Source organism: Chenopodium album, chromosome 1 (genome assembly GCF_948465745.1).
Source record: "Chenopodium album chromosome 1, dcCheAlbu1.1, whole genome shotgun sequence".
NCBI lineage: Eukaryota > Viridiplantae > Streptophyta > Magnoliopsida > Caryophyllales > Amaranthaceae > Chenopodium > Chenopodium album.
Genome location: NC_137834.1, coordinates 79,719,473 through 79,745,311, shown reverse-complemented (window position 1 = coordinate 79,745,311; position 25,839 = coordinate 79,719,473). Strand labels below are relative to the sequence as shown.

The following is a 25,839-nucleotide window of genomic DNA, read 5'->3' as shown; positions in this document are numbered from 1 at the left end:
ATTAATAAATGATATATTATTTACAAAAGTATTACTACCTCCGTTAATAGTTATGATGTGTCTATTTTATATAGTATTTTACCCCCGTCTCTTGGTCATAATTAGTAGTGTTTTTGGCTCTTTAGAGCCACTTTTATTACTAATTGATGTTTTCCAGTGTTTTCGTAGATTTGGTTGACTTTTGCAGGGATTTATGCTTTTGGAGTATTTTCCCGAGATATTTTGGAGCAATCACGAACATTGGAGAAGCACGACCAGAGTTTATAGCCCAGGGCCGGTTAGAGACATCGAACCGGTGATCAAGGGCTCGGTATAGGTGATACCGGGGCATTTGGAACGAGTATTCAAGACCCAAAGAGGAAACCCAGATTGGCCCGATGAATTGGAGCCCAATCCGCCCGGCCAAAAAGGCTGGCGCCCGGTGACGCGCCCGGCCGGGCGCGAGATTGCTATTAGAGATAAAAAAAAGGCGCGCCCGATCGGGCGGTGCCCCGCCCGATCGGGCGCGTGTATTTTTAGGGGACGATTAGCGTCGTTTTAATTTGTTTTAGTTTAGGATTTTTGTACGGAGTATAAATACTCCTCCGTAATACGTTTTTTTTATCATCTCTCCCCTTCCTTTATCTCCTCTCTCTTAGACTTTCTCTCTCTACTTAGTTTTCTCTCTCTTAAACTCTCTCTAAACCTTTGTTCTTAATTCTTTCTTTTAATTCCAGATTTATTTTGGTAACGATTTCTCTTCCCTTAATCTTAGTTATTATTTTATTCCTTTGATCATGAGTTATTTTATTATTTTGATTAGTTTAGTTTTTAATATGTGTGAGTAGTTTAATTTCTAGGGTTTATGGGGATCTAATAAATAATATGAAGGGGTAAATTATTGTTGTTAATTATCAATGCTAGATTAATTTCCTATTGATTGATTTAATGCTCTGTGACTAGATTAGGCCTATCTTTTATGCATGAGTTTGACAATATTGATTCACGAATCGAGAGATGAGAATTAATGTTTAGGTCTAGTTTCAATAGGCAAGTTAATTTATAAATGGTTAAGTCAAGATTCGAGAGATGAGATTTAATACCGGTAAATTAATTGTGTGATTGTAATAAGTAGCGAGAGCCCTTTACAATCTGGTTAATTGATGCATTGATGATTGACTATTATTGATTATTGGTATTGCATGATAATTTCTTATTGGATTGTTTTAATGTTTTACAATTGCGGCTTGTAAAAGTATAGCAATATTAAATTGATGAATTGAGCAGATGTTAATTTGATATTAAAGGCTATTTTCAATGAGGACTTAGATCTAGTAAATTGCGAGAGCCTGTTAGATCTATGTTGATTAATAAATTGCGAGAGCCTGTTAATCATGTTATTTATGCAATGTCAATGATTGATTACTATGTTTTACCATGGAGTATTATTTATTGGTGAACCTATACCCTAGATCCCTATATATATTGTTTTCTCCCTACTCTTATTCTTTGTAGTTTAGTCTCATACTTAATTATAAATATTGGTTACTTAAATAATTTAGATTATAATAATTAATTGGAAGTAAAAAGACTTGTTTCCCTGTGGAGATCGACCCTACTTCCCTATCTACCTTAGTTAGTGATTTAGGTATTTATTTTTGATTAGGGGATACGACTTTACCCTGTCAAAATTTGGCGCCGTTGCCGGGGAAACAGTTTTATTTTTATTTCTGATTGTTTTTGTAGTCTAGATTATTTCCCTTTTTGTCTCAGAGAGCGTTAGTTCTCTAAGACAAATCTCATATTTGCTTCTAGTTTTTGTTTATGCCCAGGTGTTCCAGATCAGGTTATATCCCATTCGATCCTGAGATCGAACGTTCCTTCCATAGACAGAAAAACTTCTACAAGCAAATCCTGGCGGATTCTGGTGATACTAACAATAATCACCGCGATCCTCCAACTGATTCTAGCGATTTAGAGACATAATCAGACACAAAATCAAAGATGGCGGCTCCAAAGAAGCTTAGTGATTATTCACAACCAAAGCTTACGGATTTTCCACATCTCACCCCTACTCCGGCTCTTAATGGGGTTCAATTTGAAATTAAACCTCAATTTATAACGATGATAGAGAGGAAGCAATTTAGTGGAGCCAAGGGTGAAGACCCGAATCTTCACATTGCCGACTATTGTCAATATTGCAACACCATCAGGCAAGCCGGGGTCACTCAAGACCAAATCAGGGAGATTCTTTTTCCCTTCTCTTTAACTGGAAAAGCTAAATTGTGGTTTAATGGCTTGAATAGAACTACACTTGGTATAACTGACTGGGAAACTCTTGTTTTGAATTTCTATAACAAGTATTATCCTGCAGAGAGAACAGCAGTACTACGAAGTGCGATTCAGAACTTTGCCCAAGAAGCCGATGAGTCTTTATATGAGGCTTGGGAGAGGTTTAAGGACTTACAAAGAGAATGCCCTCACCATAATTTAGCACAATGGCAGTTAATCCAAGCCTTTTATAACGGCATTGGAAATTCTTCTAGAATAATTTTAGACTCTGCAGCTAGTGGGAGATTTATGAATCTTAATGTTGATGATGCAGGTCAGGTTATTGAAGATATGGCGATACACAATTCCCAATATGGGAATCCCAGAGGATTTGCTAATAAGGGGAAACATAGTGTCGACTCTATATCCTTTTTGCAAGCTCAACTGACCTCTATTTGCCAAAAATTAGATAATCTGAGCACTGCTAATGTAGCTAATGTTTCTGCGATTAATAATAATTCTAATGAGGCTTTCTGTGAAAACTGTGGTATTGTAGGTCATTAGGAGCAGGATTGCAGGAGTTCCGTGGAGCAAGTTAATGCCTTCCAAGCTTATAGGCAGAATAACCCATACTCCAACACTTACAATCTTGGATATCGGAATCATCCATACCTTTCCTACCGGAGCACTAATATTCAAAATCCACCACCACAAGAACCACAGGTGCCACAGCAACAGCAGCAGAAATATTATCATCCCAATGCTAGACAGAAGAATCAACCACAACAACCCCCCTCATCTTCCGACCCTTCTTTGGGGGAAATTAGAGCAATGTTGGTCAATATGCAAAAGCACATGGAGAGCAGGGATGCGACAATTGATCAAATTCTAGCGCATAATAAAATTGTAGATAATCAAATTGCGCAACTCTCCGCTACTCTACAAGCACGCCAACAGGGAGCCCTGCCGGCACAGCCAACTAGGCCTACGGATCAAGCATTTGCAAATACTCTAAGGAGTGGTTCAAACTATGAAGGGCCCTCTATGCCCATAGTTGATGAACCTATTTTATTAAATACTGCTAATCTTGATTCAATTAAACCAAACAATGTAGTTGATAGCCTCGTAGGGCTAAAGGATAATACTAACATATCTAATTCTACATCGCAGGGTAAAACTCCAGAGAAGGTGGCTACTCCAGACAAAGATAAGAATGCTCCAAAGCCAATCATCAAACTTCCTTTCCTCAATCGTCAATTGAAGACAAACTTGGATAAGCAGTTTGGTAAGTTCCTGGAGGTGGTTAAAGATTTGAAGGTAACAGTTCCCTTTACTGAATTGATCACACAAATCCCCTCGTATGCAAAATTTATGAAAGAAATATTGACGAGAAAAAGGTCTATTAGTGAGGTAGAGACAGTAGCTTTCACTGCAGAGTGTAGTGCCGTACTTCAAAATGAGTCTCCGCCTAAATTAAAAGATCCGGGTAGTTTTTCTATCCCTTGTCATATTGGCAATCTCTTGATTGATAATGCATTATGTGATTTGGGTGCTAGTGTTAGCGTCATGCCATTATCTGTGTGTTCTAAGTTGAATATGGGTAAATTAAAAGCTACCAATATAACTCTGCAAATGGCCGACCGTTCTTTCAAATACCCCCTAGGTGTTTTAGAGGATGTTCCCGTTAGAGTAGGTAAATTTTATATACCTGTAGATTTTGTTGTCCTTGATATGGCTGAGGATATGCAAACCCCGATTATTTTGGGTAGACCATTCCTTAACACTGCAGGAGCAGTCATAGATGTTAGAAGTGGTAAGTTAACACTATCAGTAGGGGACGATAAAGTTGTTTTTAATCTGAATAATGCCCCCAAAAGCTCCATGACTGAGGAGAAATGTTTCAGTGTTAATGTGGCTGTAAATTATTCTAACAAGCCCCAAGCTCTTGAAAAAGATCCCTTGGAGGCGGTATCTTGTGTTGCATCCTTTTCAGATGAGATAGAAAGATGGCAAAAGGAAGTCGATGCAATAGAAAGAGCACTCTACAATGTTGGTCTTGGTTTCGAGGATGAACAAGTGGAACCGATCGAGCAAGTTGTGCGAATTGAGCCTACAGTAAGTGTTCCGCCAGATCGAGTTGCAAGTGTTGAACGCAATGACAATTTGAAGCAACATTCGATCGAAAAAGGGTTTTTAGTGCGGAGCATTGAAGAACCCCCAATCCAAGTCAAGGAGGATCCACCAGATAAGGCGACTTGGCGTCCCACAGGTTATGTTAGGAAGCCGCATCGCAGCCTAAACATCGCTAGACCGGGTGAAAAACCACCCGATCAAGCGTTAGGCCAAGGATCCTAGAAATTGTACTTGGTAAGAAGGTCGTGCGGGACCTAGATAAACCAGCGCTTTGCGAGAGGCAACCCGTATTTTTATTGCTTTTTAGTCTAGTTTTTCTTTTTTTCCTTTTCTTATGAGAGAAGAGATGAGGGAATTTAATGAGTTTTATGAGTATTTTTACAGATTTGAAGGAAAAGAGTTAGCCAAATCTTGGAGAAAAGAAGAAAATATCGATTGGACAATTTAGTCTCGGGCCCGATCGGGCGAATCTCGCCCGACCGGGCGCGAGAGCATGGTTCAAAAATAAAGAAATTTCGCCCGACCGGGCGAGAGGCGCCCGACCGGGCGCGAAACTTGACATTTACGGACTTAATTGTCCGCCCGATCGGGCAAGCCTCGCCCGACCGGGCGCGAGAAGGGAAGAATTTTGGCTTAAAATTCGCCCGACCGGGCGAAGGCCGCCCGATCAGGCGCGCAAGTGCAGTCAGAAACTCGAGCAAATTTCGCCCGATCGGGCGAGGTTGCCCGATCGGGCGCAAATCGAGTTAAGGAAAAGATATATCGGGCAGAGCTCACCCGATCGGGCACGCGTACGCGTCAGCAACTTTGTCAACTTCGACAGGCCATAACTTTTGCGTTTCTTATCCGATTTTTGCGTGTGACCTGTCGTTGGAAATCTCTTCAAGTCTAATTTCCAATGCAATTGGAATAACTACATTATCATTTATATATCAAAAGTTATGATCATAATAGTGTACCTGACTCAAATTTGAACTTTTTCCCACTAACACTTTGTTTCTTTCTTGCCCAATTTTGTTTCAAAGAGATGTATTGCAATCCTCGAGACTTTGGTGACATTGATGTGGTGATGATGAAGAGTAGTCACCTTGACTACTAGCTTCCCTTTAAGACAATGAGGACATTGTCTGATTTAGCTTGGGGGGAGGTTCTCGTGTTCGTATGGTACATCTTTCACTCTCTCTCTTCTCTTTTTATTTTTATTTTTCTTAGTATAGATTTTATTACTTTCTTAGGTTAGTTTTGTTCCAATGAATTGTAAATCATGCTTCCCTTTGCCCCTTACTTGAGAAAATTGTTCTGATTCTTGGTATTTGATGATGAATATTGTGGATTTGTTGGTCATGATTTGAAGTCTAATTGTTTAGATTCCTTAACTTGCGTCAATTTTGTCCAAACTACTTGTGAATATAGTGCTTGACTAGTTGATTTGGTAAGGAATGTGTGATAGTTCCATAATTCCTGGTATGTCAATGAATTTGAGTATTGGTTTGCAACTATAAGTAATGTTTATATGATTCATTATTATGCACATTGAGGAGGACGAAGGCATTTGTTCTTTTAGGTAGCCTCCAGATGATTGTAGATACATTTGTTCCCTTCTTGCTACCCATGTTGTTGCCTTGACTTTTTGTTGTTTATTAGCCATATTACAAGCCTATTTTGCCCCATTGGTTACTAGTCCCAAGCTTGGCTTGGGGGAGCTATTAGTGAGTGAGGTGAGGGAGTTTGTAGTGTGCTTACTATTTGCACAAATTTGGGTGGGATTTGAGAAGTTGTTTTGTTGTTATTCATGTTTATTTTTGATGAGTTTCAGAGTTATATTTTCTTGAAAAAATAAAGCATGATGTTATGAAAAAATAGAAGTTCAAAGAAATAAAAAATGTGAAAAAAATAAGTGAACTTCGAAAGAAAAAAAAATGTTCAAATGTTCTAGTTGGAGGTTGATCAAAGAAAAATAATTTTGAGCCTCAATGAAATATTCAAGTTTGGAAAATAAAGTTTGTTTATTCACTCTACTTCTTCATTATTATATCTTATGAGTGAAATTGAAGAGTTGGGATTATTTATTATGATTAGAGTTGTATTTGGTGGTTTTTGTTGGAGTTGGTTATGTTGATGGAGATGTATGATCATCATTATTTTGATCATGGGTTTATTAGGATATGGCTCCCTTAATGCATAGCTTTTCTCTCACATAATCCCAAATTTATCCTACCTTTACCCTAGCCTTACATTACAAGCTTAAAAGACCTTCCGACCTTGTGCATAGAATTGTATGAATGTGAAAGTGTTGCTTATCAATGCAAGTTATGACTTGGCATATTTCGAGTCGACTAGTAGGTTGAGCGTTCATTGTTTTGTACACGCGAGAGTGTGAGTTGGGAGGGCATTGTTCACATTAAAGGGGTGGTTGGAGAGCGATCGAGTACATATTTTACTCGCCACATAAATGAGAGTCGAGTGTGTGAGCACTAGTCTTGAATTCTATATGCTCTTGTGGTTTGCTCTGTTTGACGATTATTAGGGAAGAAAGGTAATTGGATGGATTTGATTGGTTGACTTTGAAGCATGTTTATTTGATTTACCCTGGATCGTTTGTGCTTGATTTTTACTTTTTGGGGTGAAGCATATTTATTGATTCATTGATGAGATCTTTGCTTAGGGACAAGCAAAGGTTTGGCTTGGGGGAGTTTGATGTGTCTATTTTATATAGTATTTTACCCCCGTCTCTTGGTCATAATTAGTAGTGTTTTTGGCTCTTTAGAGCCACTTTTATTACTAATTGGTGTTTTCCAGTGTTTTCGTAGATTTGGTTGACTTTTGCAGGGATTTATGCTTTTGGAGTATTTTCCCGAGATATTTTGGAGCAATCACGAACATTGGAGAAGCACGACCAGAGTTTATAGCCCAGGGCCGGTTAGAGACATCGAACCGGTGATTAAGGGCTCGGTATAGGTGATACCGGGGCATTTGGAACGAGTATTCAAGACCCAAAGAGGAAACCCAGATTGGCCCGATGAATTGGAGCCCAATCCGCCCGGCCAAAAAGGCTGGCGCCCGGTGACGCGCCCGGCCGAGCGCGAGATTGCTATTAGAGATAAAAAAAGGCGCGCCCGATCGGGCGGTGCCCCGCCCGATCGGGCGCGTGTATTTTTAGGGGACGATTAGCGTCGTTTTAATTTGTTTTAGTTTAGGATTTTTGTACGGAGTATAAATACTCCTCCGTAATACGTTTTTTTTATCATCTCTCCCCTTCCTTTATCTCCTCTCTCTTAGACTTTCTCTCTCTACTTAGTTTTCTCTCTCTTAAACTCTCTCTAAACCTTTGTTCTTAATTCTTTCTTTTAATTCCAGATTTATTTTGGTAACGATTTCTCTTCCCTTAATCTTAGTTATTATTTTATTCCTTTGATCATGAGTTATTTTATTATTTTGATTAGTTTAGTTTTTAATATGTGTGAGTAGTTTAATTTCTAGGGTTTATGGGGATCTAATAAATAATATGAAGGGGTAAATTATTGTTGTTAATTATCAATGCTAGATTAATTTCCTATTGATTGATTTAATGCTCTGTGACTAGATTAGGCCTATCTTTTATGCATGAGTTTGACAATATTGATTCACGAATCGAGAGATGAGAATTAATGTTTAGGTCTAGTTTCAATAGGCAAGTTAATTTATAAATGGTTAAGTCAAGATTCGAGAGATGAGATTTAATACCGGTAAATTAATTGTGTGATTGTAATAAGTAGCGAGAGCCCTTTACAATCTGGTTAATTGATGCATTGATGATTGACTATTATTGATTATTGGTATTGCATGATAATTTCTTATTGGATTGTTTTAATGTTTTACAATTGCGGCTTGTAAAAGTATAGCAATATTAAATTGATGAATCGAGCAGATGTTAATTTGATATTAAAGGCTATTTTCAATGAGGACTTAGATCTAGTAAATTGCGAGAGCCTGTTAGATCTATGTTGATTAATAAATTGCGAGAGCCTGTTAATCATGTTATTTATGCAATGTCAATGATTGATTACTATGTTTTACCATGGAGTATTATTTATTGGTGAACCTATACCCTAGATCCCTTTATATATTGTTTTCTCCCTACTCTTATTCTTTGTAGTTTAGTCTCATACTTAATTATAAATATTGGTTACTTAAATAATTTAGATTATAATAATTAATTGGAAGTAAAAAGACTTGTTTCCCTGTGGAGATCGACCCTACTTCCCTATCTACCTTAGTTAGTGATTTAGGTATTTATTTTTGATTAGGGGATACGACTTTACCCTGTCAAAATTTGGCGCCGTTGCCGGGGAAACAGTTTTATTTTTATTTCTGATTGTTTTTGTAGTCTAGATTATTTCCCTTTTTGTCTCAGAGAGCGTTAGTTCTCTAAGACAAATCTCATATTTGCTTCTAGTTTTTGTTTATGCCCAGGTGTTCCAGATCAGGTTATATCCCATTCGATCCTGAGATCGAACGTTCCTTCCATAGACAGAAAAACTTCTACAAGCAAATCCTGGCGGATTCTGGTGATACTAACAATAATCACCGCGATCCTCCAACTGATTCTAGCGATTTAGAGACATAATCAGACACAAAATCAAAGATGGCGGCTCCAAAGAAGCTTAGTGATTATTCACAACCAAAGCTTACGGATTTTCCACATCTCACCCCTACTCCGGCTCTTAATGGGGTTCAATTTGAAATTAAACCTCAATTTATAACGATGATAGAGAGGAAGCAATTTAGTGGAGCCAAGGGTGAAGACCCGAATCTTCACATTGCCGACTATTGTCAATATTGCAACACCATCAGGCAAGCCGGGGTCACTCAAGACCAAATCAGGGAGATTCTTTTTCCCTTCTCTTTAACTGGAAAAGCTAAATTGTGGTTTAATGGCTTGAATAGAACTACACTTGGTATAACTGACTGGGAAACTCTTGTTTTGAATTTCTATAACAAGTATTATCCTGCAGAGAGAACAGCAGTACTACGAAGTGCGATTCAGAACTTTGCCCAAGAAGCCGATGAGTCTTTATATGAGGCTTGGGAGAGGTTTAAGGACTTACAAAGAGAATGCCCTCACCATAATTTAGCACAATGGCAGTTAATCCAAGCCTTTTATAACGGCATTGGAAATTCTTCTAGAATAATTTTAGACTCTGCAGCTAGTGGGAGATTTATGAATCTTAATGTTGATGATGCAGGTCAGGTTATTGAAGATATGGCGATACACAATTCCCAATATGGGAATCCCAGAGGATTTGCTAATAAGGGGAAACATAGTGTCGACTCTATATCCTTTTTGCAAGCTCAACTGACCTCTATTTGCCAAAAATTAGATAATCTGAGCACTGCTAATGTAGCTAATGTTTCTGCGATTAATAATAATTCTAATGAGGCTTTCTGTGAAAACTGTGGTATTGTAGGTCATTAGGAGCAGGATTGCAGGAGTTCCGTGGAGCAAGTTAATGCCTTCCAAGCTTATAGGCAGAATAACCCATACTCCAACACTTACAATCTTGGATATCGGAATCATCCATACCTTTCCTACCGGAGCACTAATATTCAAAATCCACCACCACAAGAACCACAGGTGCCACAGCAACAGCAGCAGAAATATTATCATCCCAATGCTAGACAGAAGAATCAACCACAACAACCCCCCTCATCTTCCGACCCTTCTTTGGGGGAAATTAGAGCAATGTTGGTCAATATGCAAAAGCACATGGAGAGCAGGGATGCGACAATTGATCAAATTCTAGCGCATAATAAAATTGTAGATAATCAAATTGCGCAACTCTCCGCTACTCTACAAGCACGCCAACAGGGAGCCCTGCCGGCACAGCCAACTAGGCCTACGGATCAAGCATTTGCAAATACTCTAAGGAGTGGTTCAAACTATGAAGGGCCCTCTATGCCCATAGTTGATGAACCTATTTTATTAAATACTGCTAATCTTGATTCAATTAAACCAAACAATGTAGTTGATAGCCTCGTAGGGCTAAAGGATAATACTAACATATCTAATTCTACATCGCAGGGTAAAACTCCAGAGAAGGTGGCTACTCCAGACAAAGATAAGAATGCTCCAAAGCCAATCATCAAACTTCCTTTCCCCAATCGTCAATTGAAGACAAACTTGGATAAGCAGTTTGGTAAGTTCCTGGAGGTGGTTAAAGATTTGAAGGTAACAGTTCCCTTTACTGAATTGATCACACAAATCCCCTCGTATGCAAAATTTATGAAAGAAATATTGACGAGAAAAAGGTCTATTAGTGAGGTAGAGACAGTAGCTTTCACTGCAGAGTGTAGTGCCGTACTTCAAAATGAGTCTCCGCCTAAATTAAAAGATCCGGGTAGTTTTTCTATCCCTTGTCATATTGGCAATCTCTTGATTGATAATGCATTATGTGATTTGGGTGCTAGTGTTAGCGTCATGCCATTATCTGTGTGTTCTAAGTTGAATATGGGTAAATTAAAAGCTACCAATATAACTCTGCAAATGGCCGACCGTTCTTTCAAATACCCCCTAGGTGTTTTAGAGGATGTTCCCGTTAGAGTAGGTAAATTTTATATACCTGTAGATTTTGTTGTCCTTGATATGGCTGAGGATATGCAAACCCCGATTATTTTGGGTAGACCATTCCTTAACACTGCAGGAGCAGTCATAGATGTTAGAAGTGGTAAGTTAACACTATCAGTAGGGGACGATAAAGTTGTTTTTAATCTGAATAATGCCCCCAAAAGCTCCATGACTGAGGAGAAATGTTTCAGTGTTAATGTGGCTGTAAATTATTCTAACAAGCCCCAAGCTCTTGAAAAAGATCCCTTGGAGGCGGTATCTTGTGTTGCATCCTTTTCAGATGAGATAGAAAGATGGCAAAAGGAAGTCGATGCAATAGAAAGAGCACTCTACAATGTTGGTCTTGGTTTCGAGGATGAACAAGTGGAACCGATCGAGCAAGTTGTGCGAATTGAGCCTACAGTAAGTGTTCCGCCAGATCGAGTTGCAAGTGTTGAACGCAATGACAATTTGAAGCAACATTCGATCGAAAAAGGGTTTTTAGTGCGGAGCATTGAAGAACCCCCAATCCAAGTCAAGGAGGATCCACCAGATAAGGCGACTTGGCGTCCCACAGGTTATGTTAGGAAGCCGCATCGCAGCCTAAACATCGCTAGACCGGGTGAAAAACCACCCGATCAAGCGTTAGGCCAAGGATCCTAGAAATTGTACTTGGTAAGAAGGTCGTGCGGGACCTAGATAAACCAGCGCTTTGCGAGAGGCAACCCGTATTTTTATTGCTTTTTAGTCTAGTTTTTCTTTTTTTCCTTTTCTTATGAGAGAAGAGATGAGGGAATTTAATGAGTTTTATGAGTATTTTTACAGATTTGAAGGAAAAGAGTTAGCCAAATCTTGGAGAAAAGAAGAAAATATCGATTGGACAATTTAGTCTCGGGCCCGATCGGGCGAATCTCGCCCGACCGGGCGCGAGAGCATGGTTCAAAAATAAAGAAATTTCGCCCGACCGGGCGAGAGGCGCCCGACCGGGCGCGAAACTTGACATTTACGGACTTAATTGTCCGCCCGATCGGGCAAGCCTCGCCCGACCGGGCGCGAGAAGGGAAGAATTTTGGCTTAAAATTCGCCCGACCGGGCGAAGGCCGCCCGATCAGGCGCGCAAGTGCAGTCAGAAACTCGAGCAAATTTCGCCCGATCGGGCGAGGTTGCCCGATCGGGCGCAAATCGAGTTAAGGAAAAGATATATCGGGCAGAGCTCACCCGATCGGGCACGCGTACGCGTCAGCAACTTTGTCAACTTCGACAGGCCATAACTTTTGCGTTTCTTATCCGATTTTTACGTGTGACCTGTCGTTGGAAATCTCTTCAAGTCTAGTTTCCAATGCAATTGGAATAACTACATTATCATTTATATATCAAAAGTTATGATCATAATAGTGTACCTGACTCAAATTTGAACTTTTTCCCACTAACACTTTGTTTCTTTCTTGCCCAATTTTGTTTCAAAGAGATGTATTGCAATCCTCGAGACTTTGGTGACATTGATGTGGTGATGATGAAGAGTAGTCACCTTGACTACTAGCTTCCCTTTAAGACAATGAGGACATTGTCTGATTTAGCTTGGGGGGAGGTTCTCGTGTTCGTATGGTACATCTTTCACTCTCTCTCTTCTCTTTTTATTTTTATTTTTCTTAGTATAGATTTTATTACTTTCTTAGGTTAGTTTTGTTCCAATGAATTGTAAATCATGCTTCCCTTTGCCCCTTACTTGAGAAAATTGTTCTGATTCTTGGTATTTGATGATGAATATTGTGGATTTGTTGGTCATGATTTGAAGTCTAATTGTTTAGATTCCTTAACTTGCGTCAATTTTGTCCAAACTACTTGTGAATATAGTGCTTGACTAGTTGATTTGGTAAGGAATGTGTGATAGTTCCATAATTCCTGGTATGTCAATGAATTTGAGTATTGGTTTGCAACTATAAGTAATGTTTATATGATTCATTATTATGCACATTGAGGAGGACGAAGGCATTTGTTCTTTTAGGTAGCCTCCAGATGATTGTAGATACATTTGTTCCCTTCTTGCTACCCATGTTGTTGCCTTGACTTTTTGTTGTTTATTAGCCATATTACAAGCCTATTTTGCCCCATTGGTTACTAGTCCCAAGCTTGGCTTGGGGGAGCTATTAGTGAGTGAGGTGAGGGAGTTTGTAGTGTGCTTACTATTTGCACAAATTTGGGTGGGATTTGAGAAGTTGTTTTGTTGTTATTCATGTTTATTTTTGATGAGTTTCAGAGTTATATTTTCTTGAAAAAATAAAGCATGATGTTATGAAAAAATAGAAGTTCAAAGAAATAAAAAATGTGAAAAAAATAAGTGAACTTCGAAAGAAAAAAAAATGTTCAAATGTTCTAGTTGGAGGTTGATCAAAGAAAAATAATTTTGAGCCTCAATGAAATATTCAAGTTTGGAAAATAAAGTTTGTTTATTCACTCTACTTCTTCATTATTATATCTTATGAGTGAAATTGAAGAGTTGGGATTATTTATTATGATTAGAGTTGTATTTGGTGGTTTTTGTTGGAGTTGGTTATGTTGATGGAGATGTATGATCATCATTATTTTGATCATGGGTTTATTAGGATATGGCTCCCTTAATGCATAGCTTTTCTCTCACATAATCCCAAATTTATCCTACCTTTACCCTAGCCTTACATTACAAGCTTAAAAGACCTTCCGACCTTGTGCATAGAATTGTATGAATGTGAAAGTGTTGCTTATCAATGCAAGTTATGACTTGGCATATTTCGAGTCGACTAGTAGGTTGAGCGTTCATTGTTTTGTACACGCGAGAGTGTGAGTTGGGAGGGCATTGTTCACATTAAAGGGGTGGTTGGAGAGCGATCGAGTACATATTTTACTCGCCACATAAATGAGAGTCGAGTGTGTGAGCACTAGTCTTGAATTCTATATGCTCTTGTGGTTTGCTCTGTTTGACGATTATTAGGGAAGAAAGGTAATTGGATGGATTTGATTGGTTGACTTTGAAGCATGTTTATTTGATTTACCCTGGATCGTTTGTGCTTGATTTTTACTTTTTGGGGTGAAGCATATTTATTGATTCATTGATGAGATCTTTGCTTAGGGACAAGCAAAGGTTTGGCTTGGGGGAGTTTGATGTGTCTATTTTATATAGTATTTTACCCCCGTCTCTTGGTCATAATTAGTAGTGTTTTTGGCTCTTTAGAGCCACTTTTATTACTAATTGGTGTTTTCCAGTGTTTTCGTAGATTTGGTTGACTTTTGCAGGGATTTATGCTTTTGGAGTATTTTCCCGAGATATTTTGGAGCAATCACGAACATTGGAGAAGCACGACCAGAGTTTATAGCCCAGGGCCGGTTAGAGACATCGAACCGGTGATTAAGGGCTCGGTATAGGTGATACCGGGGCATTTGGAACGAGTATTCAAGACCCAAAGAGGAAACCCAGATTGGCCCGATGAATTGGAGCCCAATCCGCCCGGCCAAAAAGGCTGGCGCCCGGTGACGCGCCCGGCCGAGCGCGAGATTGCTATTAGAGATAAAAAAAGGCGCGCCCGATCGGGCGGTGCCCCGCCCGATCGGGCGCGTGTATTTTTAGGGGACGATTAGCGTCGTTTTAATTTGTTTTAGTTTAGGATTTTTGTACGGAGTATAAATACTCCTCCGTAATACGTTTTTTTTATCATCTCTCCCCTTCCTTTATCTCCTCTCTCTTAGACTTTCTCTCTCTACTTAGTTTTCTCTCTCTTAAACTCTCTCTAAACCTTTGTTCTTAATTCTTTCTTTTAATTCCAGATTTATTTTGGTAACGATTTCTCTTCCCTTAATCTTAGTTATTATTTTATTCCTTTGATCATGAGTTATTTTATTATTTTGATTAGTTTAGTTTTTAATATGTGTGAGTAGTTTAATTTCTAGGGTTTATGGGGATCTAATAAATAATATGAAGGGGTAAATTATTGTTGTTAATTATCAATGCTAGATTAATTTCCTATTGATTGATTTAATGCTCTGTGACTAGATTAGGCCTATCTTTTATGCATGAGTTTGACAATATTGATTCACGAATCGAGAGATGAGAATTAATGTTTAGGTCTAGTTTCAATAGGCAAGTTAATTTATAAATGGTTAAGTCAAGATTCGAGAGATGAGATTTAATACCGGTAAATTAATTGTGTGATTGTAATAAGTAGCGAGAGCCCTTTACAATCTGGTTAATTGATGCATTGATGATTGACTATTATTGATTATTGGTATTGCATGATAATTTCTTATTGGATTGTTTTAATGTTTTACAATTGCGGCTTGTAAAAGTATAGCAATATTAAATTGATGAATTGAGCAGATGTTAATTTGATATTAAAGGCTATTTTCAATGAGGACTTAGATCTAGTAAATTGCGAGAGCCTGTTAGATCTATGTTGATTAATAAATTGCGAGAGCTTGTTAATCATGTTATTTATGCAATGTCAATGATTGATTACTATGTTTTACCATGGAGTATTATTTATTGGTGAACCTATACCCTAGATCCCTTTATATATTGTTTTCTCCCTACTCTTATTCTTTGTAGTTTAGTCTCATACTTAATTATAAATATTGGTTACTTAAATAATTTAGATTATAATAATTAATTGGAAGTAAAAAGACTTGTTTCCCTGTGGAGATCGACCCTACTTCCCTATCTACCTTAGTTAGTGATTTAGGTATTTATTTTTTATTAGGGGATACGACTTTACCCTGTCAAGTTATCTGCAACTTTGGAATATTTTATATCTCACAAATAATACCCCAAAGTTGCAGATAACCATTAACGGAGGTAGTATAATAATTCAAAGAACATACAGAATAATCAAAGAACATCGAAGCAAAGAACATAAAGGATAAAAATAAAGAACATTCATATAATTGTTCAATAATTATAATAACGAACATAAGTACAATTTATAAAGAACACCATCTTCAACATTTGACAAAATAAAAGAACATCATCTTCAACCTTTGTCATATGGATCTCAATTTCATAAATATCAAAATTGAAAAAAAAACAATGATGTTTTACAATAATCGTGCAAAATAATAACTAAGTATAATCAATCTAATAAGAAAAATTATGAAACTAAAATCATAACAAATAAAATCAAATTACCTTTTCCGATTCATCGATTACAATGTCCTCATAATTTGTTCTGTATTTTTCTCTCTACAAAATTCTTTACGTATAAACTTTGTTCTTTCTTAATTCGAAATTGAAATATGGTGATATTTAATTTTGAAAGTTATGAAAAAATGGAGAATATCACGTTCAATCCCATGAATTGTGGAAGAGATTGAATTATTATTTTTTTTTTTAAAATAACAAACTGACAACTTGCAAATGAAATATTAAAAACGCATCATTGGTACACCCTAGTGTACTATGCAATTTTCATTTCCTAATTATACAAAAAAAAAACGGGTTTTCGGTCTGGACCGGAAAATCTGGTTTAAACCCGGACCAAACCGAAAACCGAATCAGACCATTGTTAAGGACCGGGACCAGACTTGGATATTCTGTTTCGGGTCCAGTTTGGTTCGGGTCAGGTTTTTGATCTGGGCATTTTATGTACACCCCTAGATACACATACAACCATTGTAAATTGTCCTTACATACAATACCATTAAAAAATGGACACATCATCAAAAGAGGGGAGAAAATTAGGAGTCAAATATAAATTGAATTTAAGGAAACTTGGGCCCATAGCCAATAAAAACATGACAAATTAAAATTGTATGTAGGTACCATCTACAACAATTATATGTGTAGCCTTTACTTGGATTGTGAGGTTGCACCCAAAAATTCAACTGACAACAACCCCCAACCGTACCCCATGAATCAAGATTGGTTGCAACAATACAACACACTGGGAAGGATCATCGTGGGCCGAGTCATTAGTTTGTTATATTGGGTCATAATACTATGTAGGTTCGAATCATATATTATCAATTCAAGTCAGTTAATTGTTATTTAACATCCAATTGAGTTCGATTTGTACTAGAGATCACATATTTCGCCCATTATTCGAGTACATATTGAATATCGTATGATGTATGATCAACTCAAACTAAGTTCACTGGTCAAATCCATTTTTGAGAAATCTATCTATACAAAATTATTTTGCACATCAAAAATTGATTTTGGCTACTCCCATAGTTCTATGTAGGGAGGACATTCAAGAGTGAATATTGCGCTAACAGAGGAAAAGAAAAATAAAAAGCAAAATAAAAAACAGACCTAAGGTAGAAACAAAAGCAAAACATAACAATTACTAATGCCACAAGGCTTATTTGAAGCAAGGAAAATAAACTACTAAGGATACAATACCAGGTTCTTCAATAAAAACGGCATGAAGGTTCTTTATGACCACTTTAAAAAGTTAACCTCTTATTCATAGTCTCGTCATAATTAGTTAACGATTAACCTCTCTAAGTCTCTATAGTGATGAAAAATGCTAATTACCCAATTCATGATTAGGAGTGTCAAAATCAATTTTTATTGTGCTTAAATCACCTTCTTATCTACTCATAACATCAAAACATAATTTCATTCTCGGATATAGAAAAGACACCCTCCCATGTCCCATCCTGGCATCTTCACCCCTAGTCCCTACCACAAGTCTTCAAAAATGCCATCTTCCAATCACAAAACTTTAAACAAAACCATTGCATGATTTGCAATCTTCCTTATTTAATTCTCCCCGTATATTCTCTTCCTCTTCTGCTAGCTGTTGATGCAAATACATCTAACCAATCATCATCATCAACTCCACATTCACAAACAAAATTGGCAGTTAAGCCCAATAAACAAACAGCTCATATAACCCAAATCAATTTCCCAAAAAAATTCCCAAAATTTCCCCCTATTTATAGATGATTATGATGAAATCTAAACCCCCAATTCTTCCTATAACCAATAATCACAATAACAATAATCATATTCACTCATCTTCATCATTTTTGGGTTCTTCAACCATGTTTGTTCAAAGATCTAATTATGAATTACCCACTTCCCATCTTCTAATTTCTCAAATTGATGATGATTATAATTCTAATTCCATTGAAAAAAAACCCCTTCTTTCTAGAGCTTTTAGCTTTGCCGGAGGATCACCCCCTTCAACCACCCAACAACAGCGCCGCCGCCGAAGCGCAAGCGATGATAATCTGCATTTGATTTCTAATGGGGAGGAGAATGAGGGTGAATCTGTTGCTACCAGTGTTGAACATGCTGCTGCTGAGACTTTTTTGATCACTCGTCTCAGTTTTAAGCTTCTTGGTTATCTGGGGTACTTTCCTTGTTCTATCTTTTCTTCGAATTTTATAATTTCTATATTTGGGTAATGTTGGTTTTAGTTGATAGTTTTATGGGTTTTTCTTTGCTGAAGTGATTGTAAGTTCTTAAGGGTTAATTATTCAAAATTTTAAGTATGACTTGGATGATTAATAAGTTTAGGATTTATAAAATTTGTTTCAATTGGTTTTGTTTCTAGTTTTGGGTAATGTTGATATTAATTGATAGTTTTATGTAGTGCTTTTTGTTGAATAGTAAGTTTATTTGATCTATGGTTGTTGGTTGGTTATTGAATTATTGAGTGTTTTAGGAATTAATTATTCAAATGTTTTGAGTAGAAGTTGGATGCTTCGTTAGTCAAGGATTTTGCTTGAAGTATATGATGTTTTGTTTTGACACTTTGAGATGTATATGAAGCTTTGGAATTTGGATTTTACTTGAAGTATTTGATGTTTTGGAATTTGGATAGATGACAATTTTAGAAATGCACATCTATTTGTGTGAGTTGCTTGTACTCGAGTCTAAGTAACATATGGTGTTTAGCGAATAAATAGTGTGTAGGATTTTTTGGTCTCTGGAGAGGTGGCCTTTAAGTAACAATAATTAGAAAGCAAAGAGGATTTTTAATGACCTAGCATAATGTACCTTTTGGTTCATGTAGGCAATGTAGCCGATCCCACTTATGGGATTGAGGCTTTGATTGATTAATTGATTGATTGATAGCATAATGTACCTTTTGACACTGTTGAGAGCTTGAATTGCACACTGTTAGCTGGTTTAAAGGATGGCAATAAAACACGTCTCTTCTGTGGATTTATTTATATCCAAACTAAGGTGAACTATTAGTGAATCATTTTTTTTTTTTGGCATTTTTGTTCGATTACCTCATCTTCTTTGGAATATAACATATGCCCTTAGTCCTGTTTTAGAGGATAGTTTGTCTGTTTTTGCTTGTCCTACATTTTCTGAGCTGTTAGTATAATCCTTTTTTCTTTTGGTTAAATATAGAAAAAAATCTTCTTATTGAGATGGAATTTTCAGTAATCTGTATAATGGGTATAAAGCTTCTTCCTAGTTTCTAACCATAATTAATAGCCTTATCTTTATTATAATTGAAATAGAGATTCATGCATTCCATGAGCAAATCTAACAAAGTCCCCAACTCCCAATGTGCAAGGCCACTGATGTTAATTAGTGGTTGTATGATGAACGAGGATAGCTATGTTTTTTAGATGATGTAGCTATGATTGTTTGCATTTTGTTATATGGTACAGTGACGTCCCTTATATAATGCTGTCAATGAATTTATGCAGTGGTGTTGGATGTAAAGATTTGTTGACTTAAGCTACATATATATAATTGTCGATAAAACTAGCTTGTTTGTCTCTGAAAAACTTTTCCAGAGCTGCCATGTCACCTGAAACTGAAGCTTTCTTTCTTTTTTTTTTTTTTTTTTCTTGGCTTTGATGGAGGGGTAATTTAATTTCAATGGGAACAGATTGTTACACTTGAAATGCTGTCATAAGGTTTAATGGTGTCTGAAATATGAGGTGGCATGCCTTTTGGGCGTGGTGTATTGAACTATTGATTAGATGATTACACCATGGGTTCGTGATGGCCTGTGAACATTAGAGATGATGTATGCATAATAAGCTAATAACCTGTAAATACACTGGAACTTCTAGATTGATGATGCATGTTGGGCTTCTGGGGTTGATGTTTTTTTTACTTTCTCTGTTTGCAAACTTATGCTATGATTGTAATCATCTCTGCTTCTATTCCATGCTTATTTTTACTTTTTCCAGGGTAGGTTACAGATGGATCATAAGATTCTTCGCTCTTGGTTGTTATGCCATTTTCTTGATGCCTGGTTTTATTCAAGGTTTGTCCATGAAAGATAGGGTTTATGTAATTGTTTATACTTATGAAGTATGTTGGATTTATTATCTGTGTATTGTTTGCTTTCTGAACCATGGTAATCACCCTCATACAGTTGGCTATAAGTATTTTTGTTCAAGTCGTATCCGCAGAGGTATAGTCTATGGTGATCAACCTAGAAACAGGTATGTAAACATTTATTACTAATTTTGCTTGACTTTCTACTGGTTCAGAACATTTTCTTTATTTGTTGATTTTTGAAATGAAGCTAATGCTGAGAATTTGGCAGTCTTGATCTATACTTGCCCAAGAATAACAATGGGCCAAAGCCAGTTGTTGCATTTGTAACGGGTGGAGCCTGGATTATTGGGTGAGCTTTCTAAGAATCTCTATGATACCCGGCTATACCTTTGCATATGAGATATTCTGTAGATAAAAGAGGCTTGCGCTAGTTATTACTGTTTTGTCCCCTGTTTAAAATTCTTGCTCAGTTGTTCTCCCCAAGTTAGCATTTCTAATGTATATAGGGTGACATTTCATTTTTTATATGTGCCGTGGCGTAAAATAAAATTATTTGTAGTACTGTTGTTTCATGTTGGAAGTCAGGATTTTTCACCATGGACAAATGATTATTATTGTCAAACTTTACGTAAATTTAGGCATTGTAAATGTGCACCAGTTTTTTTTTTTCTCCTATTACTGTCAGGTTCTTTTTAAAATAAGTATTTACCCTTAAAGTCTTTCCTTGTTTTTAATCACAAAATTTACTGCCTTCGTCCCAAATAGTTTGTGTCCTTTCCTTTCTCCATCCCATATCTGTAATGACCTCAAATCCACTAGACCTTTTAGGGGTAGGGACTCCCTTATCTTTCTCCCACTCTTAAGGGATCAGGGGGATGAGAGGAACTGTGGACTAAATGTAACCACATTCAATTTTTAGCACAAAACAACCACATTAATACCAGTACAGTAATTCTTCGAGTATAAATTTTGAAGTAGAAGACTTAAGATAGTAAGATGCTAATGGTGAAAGATAAGCTGTGATTTAGACTCTGTTGTTGATTTCAATGCCTAAGTTTTTTTGTGTTTTGAAGTTAATGTCACTGTTAATGCAGTTACAAAGCATGGGGTTCTCTTCTGGGGCAACAATTATCTGATAGAGACATCATTGTTGCATGCATTGATTATAGGTATGTGATTTCAAGAATACTTATAGCTCCTCGAATTGATGCTGCTGGAAATGGTTTTTCATACACTTGCTGCAATTTGTGTATGTAATTTATAGATTTAAATTATTTTCTGTTGCATAATTTGCTTCGCACATTCATTTATCTGGATGTACTATTTATAGAAGAAAAATAGAAAGGAAATAAAAATTAAAAAATCATATGAACCATATTATTAATAAAAGTACTAAGAGAAACAAAAAAAAAAAAAGGATATCAAAGTGGAAAAGGAATTTATGCATTGTGGTAGTAAATCTTGGCAATAATGTTTTGAATTTCTGTGTTTACTGAGTATTGCTTGAATTTCATAATGATTGTGCTGCTGTAAACACATGCATTCAGAAATTTTCCTCAGGGTACAATGAGTGATATGATAGAAGATGCTTCTCGTGGAATATCATTCATCTGCAACAATATCGAAGAATATGGAGGTGATCCTAACAGGTAATATTGTCAACATAAATCATTGTAGTAGACAGTAGACTGCTGGTTAAATTTTCAAATTTCCTCTTTTTTTTTTAACCCTGAAAGATTTCTACTTTATTTGGACTTGTGATTTACTGATTTATTTTTCTCCTCCACATTGCAGGATATATTTGATGGGGCAGTCAGCTGGTGCTCACATTTCTGCTTGCACTCTTGTTGAGCAAGCTATCAAAGAGGCAGGTGGTGAAGGAGAAAGTGTTTCTTGGAGTGTTTCACAGATAAGAGCTTATTTTGGATTATCAGGAGGGTATGTATGCGCCTGCATTTGATTGTGCAGATTAATAACTGAATTCATTGAACTGTATACTAATGTAAAATAATTGATAACTGGTATAGAATCATAAATCCTTCCATTAATTTGATGAACTTATATTCAAGTAATTAACTGATGTTTTCCTCATAATTTTTTGATTGGTTTAGCATCTTTCTATGATAATTAAAATCCTTTCCTTTCCCCAGTCAAAATCCAATGCATAAATTCAAACATGATTCATGAGCTAATGAATGCCTGTCTGTGCTGCAAATTGGATTGCAAGTAAAGTTGTCTGGTTGGCATGCCTTTATTAGAGTGTATGACAGAGGCCTGATGTCAATATTGATCACTTATGGCCTGAAACAAAGTAACTAATCTTCCAACATCAAGTGTTATCTCTAAAACATTAGCTGGGAACTACTTGAGATCTGAAAGACATTTCAAAATTTTATTGTCATTTTTAACTTCAAAGGATATGTATTTGATCTAAATCAAACTTATTCTTGTTCTATGCAGTATACTATTACCGTCATGTATAACCAGTAAAGGAAGTTCAGTTAAATCATTCTGTTGCATCAGCTGTTAATTTTTCTCCTGTCTAATATTTAAAATTAGTCTATCCTATGGAAGCATATGCACACATAATTTAAAAAGCTAAAAGTTAGTGCCCCCATTGTTTCTCAATTGGGAGTTTCCTTCAAAATCTTCAAAATGAATTGATGATCTTTGTTGATGGTCATTAGTCTCATTACATTGCATGTTCTTAATTTTTTCTGTCACAGCTTCATGGTTATATAATGTCTCTATTCAATTCTTTTTGGCCTTGCACTTCTGAGTTACAAGACTAATTGTGCCTTCAGATACTGTATTGTGTGAATGCTTCTTTCTAGATCAATCGGGTGAAACATTCTTTGTTTGAACTGTGTTTTGGAGCAAACTCATTATTCATTTTATTTGGAAGAAAGCTTGTCTGATTTAATTGTATCAACCTACTTTAGTCGATTCTTATGATTTCAATCACTATTCAGGTATAATTTGCTAAACCTAGTTGATCACTTCCACAGTAGGGGTTTATACCGTTCCATATTTTTGAGGTTAGGCGCATGTCTCTCCTTAAATTTGTTATAATGCTTACATGGAGCCTTATCTAACCTCTGGTTTAGTATAATGGGTGGGGAGCATTCGTTGCTGCATTACTCGCCTGAAGTCGTGGTGCAGGATCCAAATGTTAGAAGTGCAGTTTCAATATTACCTCCAATGACCCTATTCCATGGGACTGGTGACTATTCCATTCCATCAGACGCTAGGTATCTCTCTCCCTCATCTCATTACTCACCTAATTTTTCAAAATTGTGTATACAGTAAAGTGCTGGCTTTTCGTGGCTATTATGCTAACTTTGAACACTTGCACAGTCAATTTTAACTAACTTCAAAAGATGAGATTAGCGATTAGGATAATAATAATAGTAACACTATTGTTACTTTCAATTCAAGCTACCTTCCCATCAACCTCCATATGTACCCATTATCGCTCCTCTAATAAATAATTTTACAGTCAGTCTACCATTTTCAATGTAACAATCTATTCATAATTTTTCTTATTAAAAAGCTACTGGTCCATCTTTTTTGCTTTATTTGTACTATTTATTCCCCTGGTTCTCTGGGTTAATAATCTCAACTTGGAATCTTTCAGCGTAAAATTTGCCGAAACACTGCAAGGACTTGGCGTAGAAGCTCAAGCGATATTGTATGAAGGGAAGACTCATACTGATGTTTTTCTCCAGGTAAAATTTGACTGTTAGCAGTCTTCTTAGTTCTTAGTGATAGTGTCCTACCCTGGTGCTAAATTGTTAGTCCTTTGCATTTTCTGTACATATTTCCATCACTCGTTTCATTTTAGGTCTGAATTTTATCAAGATCTTTTACTGAATTAGCTACTTTAGCAAAACTATTTACCAAAACAGCTATTTATAAATCTAATTCCAAAACTAGCCATATTAATATTGACTTGGAAAGATTTTTTTATTAATTACTTTTTGGGTTAAATTTTTAAGTCATAATTTTCATTTATAGCTGCCCTACACTAACAGTAGGCCTATTGAACCATTCCCATCACTCCCATTACACCTTTGCATCTAACCTTCTATGATTCCATTCAGTTTTATATTTTTTGTTTGTATTGTTTAGATCATTGAATGATTATAGGTTTGTTTTCATCTAACCCCAATTTTTATTAGAATTTTTCTATCTAAGCAACATCGAAATTATACGACAGTAACAGAATCATAATTTTTTCTTTGGGTTATATGGTATTATTTATATCATCCAATTATATGTATGTTATATTGCATTTTTGTGTAATTTTTTCTAGAAATTAGTAAGAGATTTGAATCTTTTGGTAACTAAAAGTTTGAAACATTGTCTGCTTGCATCTGGTTGTATTTTGACTCATTTTCAGAGTGACAGTGTAATTAGAAAAACTTTTCCTTTTTTTTTCCCTCAAATAACTTGGCATAAAAATAAATAAAAAATTTTCTCTCGATATTTTGTTAATAATATAGCTAGTTTTGGAATTAGAATTTATAAATAGCCATTTTGGTGAATAGTTTTTGCTAAAGTAGCGAATCTGGTAAAACATCCATATTACACCTTTATTTGAGGCTTGTTAGTGCTCTATATATGGTAATATTCCCTCTGCCCTCACTCATGATATGCCTATTCGGCTTTTCCACAAACAAATTACTCCTTGCCATTTATATTCGACTGTTATACTTGTTATTAGTCATCATGGTTAATATCAGACCATATATGCTGTACATAAGGTAGTAACTAAGTTATTTAAGGTGCATTTTTTAAATCCTTATAAGAAAAAATACATGATATTTTTAGTAAGTTTCAAAACCTTGCTTTCCATTAGGCTTTTCCCTGTAGTTTAATAATAGACTCAGATAATACTGAGATATATGTCGCACATTGAAAGCCTTTCTATTACGAGTTGGCATGCAACAACATTGAGCGTCCACTACTTACTATATAAATCACGATTTTTTGTACTTCCTGTACATACTCTCTAAATCTTGTTATCTCTTCTACTCTCCCTCCCCTCCTCTTATGTATTGGAAGAGTTATAGGACTAGAGTATGAGGTTGGCTGATTTTCTATCAACTTGTGTCATGTATCTGCTGCAATATTTTAATTTCTGCACTCTGCTTATTAGGATCCAATGAGGGGTGGTAATGACCCAATGTTTGAAGATTTAGTTGCTATAATTCATGCCGAAGATGAAGAAGCACTTGCCAATGATGCGATGGCACCTCAAAGGAAACGCCTTGTGCCAGAGTTTATGTTGAAATTGGCTCGTGCTGTTAGTCCCTTCTAATTGTTTTAGAAATTTATTTTACAATTTGAAGAAACCAGATGTCATACCATTAGTTCAGCTGTTTTTTAGCAGCCATTCTTTGTATATAGTTATCTGTAATTTGAGCTCTATACAGACTACTGAATTAGGCCCTAACTTTGTATACTAGATCTGATACGAATCGGTGATCTAATGTAATCAGTTGTTTTTTGGAAATATTCAACTCTAGACTCAATTTACTGGTTAGCCGTCATCACTGGATCACTCGTTAATGCATCTTGATATACCAGTATATTTTTTTTCTTCCGTTTGCTGAAGGTGTAAAATGACTATATTCACTTG

At 36.3% G+C, this 25,839-nt stretch overlaps 1 protein-coding gene and 2 non-coding genes across 3 annotated transcripts; 1 reads left to right on the top strand and 2 right to left on the bottom strand.

Moving 5' to 3' along the window:
• Positions 1 to 2,364: 2,364 nt before the first annotated feature.
• LOC145564934 (small nucleolar RNA R71) lies at positions 2,365 to 2,471 on the bottom strand. Its single transcript, XR_014094933.1, has one exon. It is a non-coding gene; the product is annotated as a small nucleolar RNA R71 (small nucleolar RNA).
• A 6,917-nt stretch (positions 2,472 to 9,388) lies between these two features.
• On the bottom strand, positions 9,389 to 9,495 carry LOC145564931 (small nucleolar RNA R71). Its single transcript, XR_014094932.1, has one exon. It is a non-coding gene; the product is annotated as a small nucleolar RNA R71 (small nucleolar RNA).
• An 8,383-nt stretch (positions 9,496 to 17,878) lies between these two features.
• Positions 17,879 to 25,839, top strand: LOC145558250 (putative isoprenylcysteine alpha-carbonyl methylesterase ICMEL2). The gene is made up of 11 exons (XM_081619426.1): positions 17,879 to 18,291; positions 20,102 to 20,178; positions 20,290 to 20,359; positions 20,464 to 20,544; positions 21,290 to 21,364; positions 21,743 to 21,844; positions 21,990 to 22,133; positions 23,168 to 23,233; positions 23,303 to 23,446; positions 23,833 to 23,923; positions 25,357 to 25,839. Exons 1-11 carry the CDS (start codon positions 17,879 to 17,881, stop codon positions 25,516 to 25,518), a joined length of 1,425 nt encoding a protein of 474 aa, XP_081475552.1. The 3' UTR covers positions 25,519 to 25,839.

Bases quoted from the DNA above. Each gene is read 5' to 3' on its own strand.
- LOC145558250 (XM_081619426.1), top strand. From the start codon at position 17,879: ATGATTATGATGAAATCTAAACCCCCAATTCTTCCTATAACCAATAAT. The intron at 21,845-21,989 runs GTAATATTGTCA...TCCACATTGCAG, and splicing joins TATGGAGGTGATCCTAACAG to GATATATTTGATGGGGCAGT. The intron at 23,234-23,302 runs GTTAGGCGCATG...CCTCTGGTTTAG, and splicing joins TACCGTTCCATATTTTTGAG to TATAATGGGTGGGGAGCATT.